The sequence below is a fragment of the Beta vulgaris genome, chromosome 2 (genome assembly GCF_026745355.1).
Source record: "Beta vulgaris subsp. vulgaris cultivar EL10 chromosome 2, EL10.2, whole genome shotgun sequence".
NCBI lineage: Eukaryota > Viridiplantae > Streptophyta > Magnoliopsida > Caryophyllales > Amaranthaceae > Beta > Beta vulgaris.
The window spans coordinates 56,315,530-56,327,366 of NC_079203.1; the positions used below are offsets into that span (position 1 = coordinate 56,315,530).

The following is an 11,837-nucleotide window of genomic DNA, read 5'->3' on the forward strand; positions in this document are numbered from 1 at the left end:
ACATGCGAAGAATTATCTTTCACAGGTGCCTCACTTGTTTTATATCATGGAAGGGGAAAAGAGAGGATCCTTAACACACTATCAGCGGATCAGTCTATGTCTTAGGATCTATCTGAAATAATTCCGTAAATCAGAATCTGGAAAATTAATATTGGCTACACACCCTTGACCCTACTTCAGTATGAACTTGATGGGATGATGCCAAATTGCCAATTGCCATGGTGATAGTCTCTACCTGACTTTCTGACTTGCAGAAGGTTTTCCTTTTGCTGCTGTCTGTTTATCTAAGTGCAGGCTGTAGTTAGCTTCTGGTAGCTTGGGAAAATGGTCGCGTAGGTGATCCCATATTGGAAGGCTGAAAGATGAGGCTGAAGTGACGAGAAAAATAAATAGAGGTTTCTAAGTCTAAACAAATCATACCTTTCTCCGCCTTTTGGCTAACATCAAGTGTAGTATCTGTTCTTATCAGTTTAATATCTGATACGTGGGTCAATGACCCACTACAGTAGCTTGCTGCTGGGATCAGGGCCGTCTTGAAAACTTTGAGGCCACTCGCAGCTAGTTCTTCTATCTTTTTCAAATTGAGGTGATTGCTGCTATAACTTCTGATCAACTTATTACATTTGAAGTTGATAGCAACTGATCTATCGTTTGTGATAGTGCTGAGTGATATTAAATTTTCTTCCATCTAAGCTGGTTCACATGTTCTATAACATGGAAGAGAGGAAGATGAAAGTGAGGATACTGGCAAATCAACTTGATTAGCACTGTGCAAGAACAAATTCGAGTTCTACTATTTAACAATCATCCTATTATCTTTTAAAAATTATTATTTAATTGGTTTAGAAAACATTATACTCCCTCTGATATTTAGTGTTTTATGCACTTGTGTTTTTGTCACTATATATATGTAGATCTAATGGTCAATATAGTATGTATTTATCAATATATCTCTATTATATAAGCCAAGGGATGAGCTACGGTGTCCTCATGTAAGATTACTTTTATACCACTAATCAAAAAATGCTAATTATATAAAATCTTCAATTTTTTCTTAATATATATTTATGTGTAATAATTAATAAGGAAACTTAAAATTGTCTAACTTATAATAAGATTACTTAAAAAGAGATATTTTTGATTAAAAATTAAATTAATCTAACTAAAGCAATTTTCAAACAATTAAACAGTCATAACTTATAAAGTTTCTTTCTAACTAAACTTTCAATTGCAATCACAATTTCAAAAAACATATATTAACATAAAAATACCAAAAAAAGGGACAATCTCATCATTTTATTTATTTATAGGCTCATAGTGGTTGTTTGTGTTAGTTGGGATAATCCATCTCATCATTATTTATAAATATGTTCGTAATTCAAATATATCAAATAAATAGGCTTATACCATTCAATTTCTCAATGTATTAGGCAATGAATTACACATATATTAAACATATTAGCATATATCATTCAATAATATCAACTTATAGTACATTCCGGCATACGTTCATTTATCACATTGAAAATAATGTTGTGAATGATCAAATTAAACTACAATAAAATAGTATAAGTACATTTAGTGCTTTTAATGTCGATATTAATGTTAATATGTCTTCGCACACATCGCGTGCATATGAGACTAATAAGAATAAATACAGGCAAGTGGGGTTTTATTTGATTCGTCCTGATGAGTACATCATTAATATTCAATTCTTATAATTTTTACAAACATGCATTTGTATATATCTATACTAATACTACCTCCGTTCTTTTTTAGTTGCAACGTTTGACAAATTGCACTATTCATGTTCTCTTATTTGACCACATTATTGATTTATATGTTAAACAAAATATAGTCATGTGGGGTCTTGTTTGATTCGTTTCGATGTAAGCTTTCATAATATCAAATTTTTATAATTTTTGCTTACATCAATTAGAGATAAAACGATTTGAAATTGTACATTGGCAAGCGTGAAAGTCAAAACGTTGCAACTAAATAAAAACAGAGGTAGTATATTAAAAGGCGTGCGTAAGCGAGGAACGGTGCCACGTGGCGCTCTCCCTAGGGAGTTTTAGTTCATGTAATCCATGTACAATAAAAAAATTAGAAATTGCATAGTATAGGTTTTGATCCCATGACCTCATGGTTCATGTACTAAAGTTTTAACCACTATACCAAGTTGTATTTAGTGTTATCATATCAAAATACAATATTAATAAATGTAAAATTTTCTTACCCGGGGCATAGCCCGAGCCTAATAACTAGTTAATAATATAAAATATGCATCAAAAAGCATATGAATAGTTAATGCACAGGACAATAAAAATTGGGGTAGCAACTATTTATATATAAAAAAATTTACAAAAATTTGGATTTTAATTGCAATATTTTTTTTTCGCGTGATAAAACTAGAGACTATTTTATAAAACATAATCGTATTCAATTTGTTAAACCATGATTCATGATTTTTCTAAAGCTTTCATAGTACTCTTTGGTAGAGATGGCAATAGATTCTGGACCCAAACCAGACCCGTTTGGACCCGACTCATTTATAAGGTATGGATCCATTTTTTTAGACCCAATAGGTTTGGGTCCCAGAGAGCATGTGTCGGGTCTGGCCGGGTCCAGAAATGTCAGACACAGACTTGGTCCAGACCCGACCCACAGACCCATATATATAATATATTAAAAAAATAAAAAATTCTAAAAGACTAAAATACTACTCCCTCCGTCCCAAAATATTTCCTACCCCATCCGTCTCAAAATATAGTTCCCATTTCCATATTAAGTTCCACATTTTTTCGTAATTTGTCTAGAAAAACCGTGTCCCATCATTTATTTGCTTCTTGAATTTTGTTTTTTCCTTTGTTTATTAATGCTCTTTCACCAATTATACTCCATCCTCTCTCCTAAAATCATCTTTTCCCATACAACATTTATTTAAATAAACAAAAAATCTTTACTATCCCTAATACTTGCATAAATTACCGTGAAAAAAGGAAAATGGGAACTATATTTTTGGACAGAGGGAGTATTTCTATTTTGTGAGTCAAATTTTAAAAACGTTGACCAAATATTCTTACTAATGTATAAAAAAAAACATATTCATGAGGGATCTTATTAGATTCATCTCAATGCATAAATTCATAATATCAACTTTTTATATTTTTTTTACTAATAAGAAATAGAAGATATCGTAAGTCAAATGTACGTCTTGAGACTGTACAAAATGAAATGGGAACTGTATTTTGGGACGGAGGAAGTAATCTCTATTCTATATGGGAAGATGAGTAGGACACCAAAATATTAGAAACCCCATTTTATCCTCATTACATTTCTATTCTAACTGCTTACTCTAATTTAAAAATAAAAAAGAAACTATCTAATTAATTTAAAAAATAAAAAAGCCATTATAAAAAAAAACTCACCAACAATTCAAATATCCCTAATTTATTAAATATAATTAACAATTAATTTAATTTTTTACATTCCCTAAAAAAAATTTTCTACGTATTTTCGCACGCATCGCGTGCATATAAAAACTAGTAGCCTAATAGTCGCCCATCTCTATCAGCCGTTTCTTTCTTTTTTTTTTATCTAACTCCATCAGTCTCCAATCTCCATGGCTCACTCCTTCGGTCCTTTTCCTTCCTTGTTTCTACTCTCTAACTGGTTCGTTCTCTTACTTTTCTTCATTATCAGATTCATCACGCAAAGTTAATAAACGCAATTTTTGTTTTGTTTCTAAACTTCAGAAGGGTAGTTGAATTTGATTGCGAGTTTGCGACCACTTCAAAATCCGGCGACCTCATACTCTACTAGCATTCGTCGACGACCGGCGAACTCAACTCGCAAGTCACAAGGTATGAATCTGCAACTCTAGTCTGCAAGTCGCAAGCCTCATATGCTCCTGAAAGCCCTTAAGAATTTGCAGTATTTTATCGAGGAAATCAGGAAAGGGGCAAGAAAAAGAAAGAAGCTTGTAAACCCTAACTCTCCAAATTCCAATCCGTAGAATTTTGCTGTGATTCCAAGGGAAATTCCACTCTCTCTCTCTCCAGATTACAGATTGCAGATTTCACTTCAATTTTCTTTTCTATCTAGAAAGTTAGATTTCGAGTTTCGTATTTCCAAGCATCAAATTGAGTCATTTTTCGAGGAAAGAAATTGCAGACGATTCTAAGAAATCAAAGGTTTTTAAGTTTTATGATTTAGATTTTGTGGTTTACAGTTAATTATTTCAGTAAGAATTTCGTTGATTGCAGCCCCTCGGTCGCTGCCGAGCACCGACCACCGTAAGTTCTGTTTTAGTTTTTATTTTGTGTTTGTTTTTCAATTTTCATACTTTATTTATGTTAGATTCTTAGATTATTTGAATGTTTATAGGACTAGATTAAATCGTTCATTTTTTTATCTGGTTTGTGTTTTTTTGGGATCCAATTGGGATGTGTTAATGTGTATGACTTTATGTTAATAGAGATTAAATATGGAGTAATTGATTAATTTTGTCAATTCAATTAGGAAATTGACAATTGGGTTATATGAGTGACTATGCATATTCTGGACATTAAATTTTAACCTTATGTCTTTTGTTTCCTAAATTGGGTTGTATGAGTGACTATGCATATTCTGGACATTTCGGTTGTAAGACTTTATGTACTGAACGATTTTTGCCAACTTTTTTGTGTACCCCCAAATTTGAATTCTTTGGTCTGCCCTATTTATTGTCATAAGATGATAAGAATGGTGAGAATTCGCAATGAACATAGTCTTACAGATTCTTTTTCTCTGCTCATACTTGTTGTAGTATTGATTTAATATAAGGCTAGGACTTAGAAAGTTAATGCAGGAGATGAGAAAGATGAGTGCATCTGTGCATGGAGGGAGGGAGAGAAAAGGGAGCAAGGTTTCATGATTAATAGTAAAGTTTCTAAGCTTCGACGTCTGAGAACACGAAATTGTTATGAACTAACATAGTTGTTTGTAGACACATAATAGTGATAAATATGCGGATATGCCTATAATGACAAACCCAAAAAATACATTATGGGAGTGAGAAAGATGATTAGGGAAGAACAAGCGATGATATGATTTAATTGATTACTAAATTACTGATTACAACCTAGCTACTCTTTCGAGAGGAATGACACTCCCATTTTCTCACCACAATTTTCAACATTCCTTGTTCTTTCTAATTACCCCTATATATAGAGTTTTCCCCTCAATAAACTATTTAGTTTATTCCCCAAGTTATTAATCAAGATAATTCCTAAATTACACTCCCTCTTAATCAGTTAAGTATAGAAATACTTAGTGAGTTTTAGAATAGCATTGTTCACAATGGATTCCTCTAGGAATATATCATTTATTGTATGTCTGTTTACAGTGCTCTGATACAATTTTCGGAAGTTTTAAGGAAAAGTGAGGGATGCCCTGTTCAAGGTGTGTGTGTGTGTGTGTGTGTGGGGGGGGGGGTTGCGGGACATGCAGGGAAATGGCATTGTAAGGTTATGTCCTAGAGGTGTTTAGTGGCTCTTTTCTCTCTCTATTCAGTTTGCCCAATACCCAACCCCTCCTGTTTAAATCTTTTTAAAAGTGTCTTCATTGCTTCCTTAAGATTGTTTCTGTTAACAGGAAAAATTCTCGCCTAACAATTGATTTTAAATGTTATTTACCAGTTTCTTTCAGTGTGCTACACGAGATGCATCCTCCATTGACATTGCACCGGCACCCTATGTGTGCTGAAGTAAGTTGTTACTTTGTTATTGAACTTCATTTCTGATCTTATGTCGTGCATGCTACAGCTTAACATCTTGATTTTATGTATGTTCTGGAAACTAACGCTGGTTATTGGGTATTCTATATCCCTTCTACTAAAAGGTGCAGTGCTGTATATTTAAATGAACTTGCAATGTGGTATTTTTCTGGCTGTCATTAATCATTTCATTTTCTTTCTTATCTGCAATGGTCCAACGTAATTTTTTCGTTCCTGTGGTCTATGGATGGTAATCTGTACCTATGTATTCTCATGCTACTTAATCTAAATCCTTCTTTCCTTTTGCCCGCGCTATCATATAATATCTCTTTTTTTCCCTAAGTTGTGTCATTTTTGAACTAATCAAGTATTTTTCTCTTGAAAGAGGTGACAGTAAAACAGCTTGTTTTGACCCAAATTTGGTTATTTTTATCCTACCCTTCTGCACTCCCACATTTAAAAGATCAGAGGAGGTACTGACTTTAGACTCTCATTGTATCGTGCAGATCATTGAGGCATTCCAGAAATGTCATGCAGATCACCCTTTTGGCAAATTTGTCGGCAAGTGCACTGAGCTCAAAATTAAACTTGATCGCTGCTTCAGGCAGGAGGTAATTACTCTCCATATTTTATGTATATAAAAGTCTTGAACATCTTTTTCTTTGTGTGGGTGAATGTATTGGATTTTTATGATTTTTTCCCCAGAAAGCCGTAAAGCGGAAGGTAAACTTTGAACAGAGCAAAAAACTAAAAGAAAAATTACAGTCACAGAGGAAGGAAACTGCCGGACAAAGTTAAAGAATGATTTGGGGAATTGCAAGTGTATGCTTTTCCGGAACTATTGGTACATACTTGAAGTTAGCATTTTACTGTGCATGTAGCATTCAAAATCAGAGTTCTTATTTCTCTGTGTTGTTGATTTTGTATTCATTTGCTAGGAATACTTGAGGAATAGGAGAAATATTATAACTTCCGACTCAGGGTCTAGGGATATTGTATACTTGACTTGAACTTGCAGTGAATAAAAATCACGACCTTTATTATTCATTTACTGAGTACCACAGGTTTATTTTTCCTTCTAAATATCGCAGACAAGTATAAAATAGAGAAGAGGATCGCATGCTCCAATCACTTTGGCACCGTCATCTTTAAATCGCAGTAAAATATCTAACATTCTTTCTGATATCACTTCACCAGGAGCAATTATAGGAATACCAGGTGGATATGGACATATCAACTCACCAGATACTTTTCCAACTACATCTTTAACATCTACCTTCTTTTTCCTTGCAAAGAAAGCCTCTCGTGGAGTTAATTGCATGTCAATGTCATTCCATAGGTTGAAATTTATATGAATATGCTTTATTTCGTTCTTCCTTTGATGTTGGATGAACAATGACGACAATGATAAATGCTTAAATCCTAAGATTAGCCTATCGATATGCTCTGTACAAGTCCCTGGTAGAATCACAAGTGTGAGATATCTCTGTGTAGAGAGCTCAGAGATGATCTTTTGGTCCATATATAAGAAGTCATCGGCTTCATATCCAGAAACACCAAGACCATAGACACCAAAAGTTATTCGTAAAGGGTCCATGTCGGGGAAATCAAAGATGGTGATGCCTAAAATTTGTTTGATTGTGTTTCTAGCCTCCATTGCTAATTTAATTGCATTGTCAAAAATACTTGCTGAATGTTCTTTTAGTTGAGTTGTAGTAGCATCCAGTGAAGCCAAAAGCAGGGGACTTGGACTAGTGCTTTGAAGGGTTTGAAGACATCTGCTGATTTTATCTTTGTCTATAATATTATTATTGGATACATGTAACATAGATGATTGAGTAAGAGACGAAAGAACTTTATGAGTGGATTGAACAACCACATCCGCGCCTTGCTCGAGGGCTGACAAGGGAAGAGATGGGTGAAATCTGAAGTGAGCACCGTGAGCTTCGTCTACAATAAGAGGAATGTTATGTAGGTGACATAGCTCAGAGATCTCTTTTATGTTTAAGCATATTCCTTGATAAGTAGGGGAACAGCACTGGGTTTTCGGCCTTCTGATTTCAATTCCTCAATTGCTCTTTTTACCTACAATAGAATTGCGTGTATCCGTTAGGGGAAAAGAGCACCAAATTTTCTAAAATAACACCCCAAGTTATATAGGATAGCAAAACCTAGCTACTATTGAATTTTTTTGACAACTTAGCCTATAACATCACTTTTAGGAAAACAAAGAGAATGTAACACATTGATCTCAGAAGTACTGTAACACCCCAACTTTCGCGAGCTTCGAGTTGTGAACAAATGAACATCTAAGACCTTAAATGTTCCTCGCTAACCAACTCATATTCTTGCTCATACATACCTAGGAAGACTTCCTAGTAGGTCGATCGATCCATCCCCTCAACTATTAGCCAAACATGCTTAATTGCGAAGCATTCAACATATGACCAACCCATAGATAGGGATGGCAAATGGGCGGGGCGGATGCGGATACCCCTAAATCCACACCCACCTCCACCTAAATTTTTCATACCCACCACCTACCCGCCAACCATGGCGGGTACAAGTTTCCATATCCACCTCCGCCCACGCGGGTATAAGGTTATACCCACATCCGCTCCACCACCCAAGTGGATATCCATTACCCACCTATACCCGCCCATCACCTAGGTGGATTTTCCACCCGCCCACCTGATTGATTTTCTATATATAACCTATTATATAAATTAATTATTAGAAACACCCATTTCAAAGAAAAAAAGTACACATTCTTAGTATTCATATTTCTTAATTATTTTTTACAATTTTATAGATTTATGAACATAATTCTTTATTTTATAAAGGGTAAATTAGTAAATATTATACGGGGCGGGCGGATATGGGGCGGGGCGGGCGGATTTGGGGCGGGGCGGGTGGATTTGGGGCGGATGTGACCTCATATCCACCACCTACCCACCACCCATGGCGGATTTGACTTTTCGTATCCATACCCACCCACTACCCACCAAAGTCATATCCATACCCGCCCCAACTGGGCGGATGCGGTGCGAAACCCGCCAAATTATACCCACCTGCCATCCCTACCCATAGATGTGCTGAATTTACCAATGCAAGTGGTAATCATTATATCAGCTTAACCATTTTTGAGTATTTTCCCAAACATAACGAATTAAAATACCTTGAACAGATACAAAACATAATGTCTTCAAAATCGATATTATGAGATGAAAGTTTTAGAACTTGCCTGAGATGGAGAGATTGTGGTAGGTATATCCCAATCAAAATCATAGTCAGAAAATATATACTTAGGTATCACCCCTGATAAGACCATTGCAGATATTGCTGATTTGTGAGAATTTCGAGGTAGAATTAAGGTGTCTCCAGGACTACAAGCACCCATTATAGCTGCATGAATTCCACAAGTTGTACCTCCAACAAGAAACCATGTCTTTGATGCTCCAAATACTTCTGCTGCTTGTTTTTGTGCTTCCAATATAGGCCCTTGCGGAGTTGAGAGGTTGTCCACCTCAGATATGTCATGAATGAATGACCTTTCACCAATGAGCTGAGTCATTGACAGTGGTGCTGCTCGACCTCGGTTGTGTCCAGGAAAACCAAACATTGCAACATTTTCGTCAGCCGCGGCTTTCAGTGCATTCACTAATGGAGGGGACTTGTGCCATTTAGAAGGCTCTATATGATAATACTGCAAAAAGAGTGTTAAAATAACTTAATACTTCAACTTAAAGATATGCTTCAAGACAAATTAATAGATACTGACGTAGGGTAAGCATAACCGGGTACTCCGTGGAATTCATACACCCGGATCAGTAAACCGGAACTGGCGTATCTCGAAATACTGGAATTGAAATTGGTCCGACCGGGTACTAAATATTTGAATACAAACTTGGAACCGTTGGGTACCAGGTCCGGAACTTGGTACACAATTGTTAGTTTAATAACATACAAAATAGGCCGATTGAGCTAAACTCAAAAAACAATTAAATGGGTCTAAAGGCCTATTAACTTTTTACTAAGCGACTTTTTACTTAATTATATTTGGGCCATCTAACCACCTCACATATGCCAAAAACCAATTTCATGTACCGGGTAGCTGGTCCTAGAAGCGATTCCACCGGCTACCCAGATCCAGATTTGGTTACATCGGGTACCCACCAGGTACCGAGACCAAAAAAAATACTACCCAGACTTGGAACTGCATGCAACCGGATCTCTTTTTTTCGGACCCGGATCCAGATGAACCCGGTGCGGACCCGACGGGTCCAGACCAGGTTTGGGTACCCAGAATTTTGCTCAGCCCTATCATACTGAGAATCAAACACATTGAAGTTCTTTTTCTATAAATCAACTAGATTGTGCTGTTAAATTGTGTTACCTTGAGCCTAATGCAAAAGAAATTGAGCAAACCATGAGAGGCAAAAGAGTTTTTAGTAAACAGATGAGATGTCACGTAAATTTTTAAGAAATTTTGTCCATGATATGATATAATCTAAAACTGAGAGACATCAAATGAAATTTTGTGAAACACGAAAAATACGATAAATCATAAATTTTGCATCATCATTCTGAAAATTAAGTTGTGCTTACCCCTCGTGCTTCCTGCACATCGTCTTGCTTAATGTTTGGCCCATATGTGTTATTCTCCTGCAAAAAATTGATTGTAATATAGCAAATTTTATATTCGAAATTTTCAATATGGAACTTGAGTTATATTTATTTCATCAAAGGTGATCCTGAGCTACTCTTACATCAATACTTGGGGGAGCGTGGGCATTGAAAATTGATAGCACCATAGCTTTTTTTTTTAATCACTGGCTGTCCCTCCAAAAAGAAAGAAACTTTAATCACTTGGTAATGAAACTACTGCAATAAATTAAATAATATGAAATAATGAGACGACTTCTAGCTATTGTTGTACCACTAGGACTGATTATGATACGAGTCGAGTTTGAGTATGTCACTTAGGTCGACTCAAACTAGATAGTCTATATTCGAGCTCGAATCGAGTTGTTTGAATTTGCTTATTGCAAATATTTGCAATGCACCCTGTCAATTATACTAGATGGCATGAGCAATATGTTTAACACAAACAAATGTCTCACTTTCAAGTCTCAATCAACACAAAATATTGAAGGTCTGAATAATACAGCAATTAGAAAAAAATACACTATGTAGATGAAAATAAAATAAACTAGAATGAAAGGTTAGTTTTTCGAACATTCAGTAAGCAAACTCATGACTAGTGGAAACACTATCTTTATATCATATGACATACTTATTAAAACATGGAAATGCAAGGTAGATAAAATCAAACGCAATATAAGAAATAAATAATAGATAAATAAAGGGGTGAGAGACTGAGATCTGATTACCTTGGAGTGATGGGAAATTTTCGGGCTGCTAGAGAATCAGAAGGGTCAGACAGTTGCGTGGTTTTCGCCAATATATTGATGGAAAATTTAATATTGTGTTATTTGTGTATTTACATTATTACCCTTTGTATTTTATATTTGAGTATTGGTAAAAAAAAAAAATATTTTCTTAAAAGGATATTTGTTAGAAACAATTTAGTATAAGTCACTTTTTGTCAAAAATAACTTTTAAATTTTTTTTGTCAAGACAAATTTTAGTTTTCTGTCACATTAAACTTGCTGACGTCACTCCGGCATTGAAGGCCTGTTCTCCCCAGCTTATTTTCAGTTCAGTTCAGTTCATCTCCAATGAATTCAGTTCAGCTCTAATCAGATCAGTTCAGTTCAACTCCATTTTTTTTATAACCAATTTGTTAAATATTATTATTATGTTGGCATAATTTATTTTACTAATTACTATTATTATTATTATTATTATTAATTTTATATCATTACTATTAAGTATTATTATTATTATTATTATTATTATTATTATTATTATTGTTGTTGTTGTTGTTGTTGTTGTTGTTGTTGTTGTTGTTGTTGTTGTTGTTGTTGTTTCTATATATTATTTTTTTTATTATAGCTTTACACATTATTATTACTATCATTATTAGGAGGAACATGGTTTAGGTCAAAGAACAAAT

The 11,837-nt window shown here is 34.7% G+C and overlaps 1 protein-coding gene, 1 non-coding gene and 1 pseudogene across 9 annotated transcripts; 2 read left to right on the forward strand and 1 right to left on the reverse strand.

Moving 5' to 3' along the window:
- The first annotated feature begins 416 nt into the window (after positions 1-416).
- Positions 417-544, forward strand: LOC125495325 (U2 spliceosomal RNA; annotated as a pseudogene).
- A 2,939-nt stretch (positions 545-3,483) lies between these two features.
- Positions 3,484-6,805, forward strand: LOC104903053 (uncharacterized). Of its 8 annotated transcripts, none has more exons than XM_057392841.1 (6): positions 3,485-3,675; positions 3,759-3,866; positions 4,269-4,298; positions 5,682-5,749; positions 6,265-6,369; positions 6,464-6,805. In XM_057392841.1, exons 4-6 carry the CDS (start codon positions 5,705-5,707, stop codon positions 6,554-6,556), a joined length of 243 nt encoding a protein of 80 aa, XP_057248824.1. In that variant the 5' UTR covers positions 3,485-3,675; positions 3,759-3,866; positions 4,269-4,298; positions 5,682-5,704; the 3' UTR covers positions 6,557-6,805. The 8 variants fall into 8 exon arrangements, with proteins under 8 accessions (XP_057248825.1, XP_057248824.1, XP_048495609.2 ...); XM_048639652.2 differs by having other exon boundaries at positions 3,488-3,675; positions 4,235-4,298; XM_048639654.2 differs by having other exon boundaries at positions 3,582-3,641.
- On the reverse strand, positions 6,777-11,283 carry LOC104903067 (hypothetical protein). The gene is made up of 5 exons (XR_007271715.2): positions 11,152-11,283; positions 10,528-10,594; positions 10,367-10,423; positions 9,003-9,464; positions 6,777-7,843 (listed from the first exon to the last, which is right to left on the reverse strand). It is a non-coding gene; the product is annotated as a hypothetical protein (transcript).
- Between the last annotated feature and the right edge of the window lie 554 nt (positions 11,284-11,837).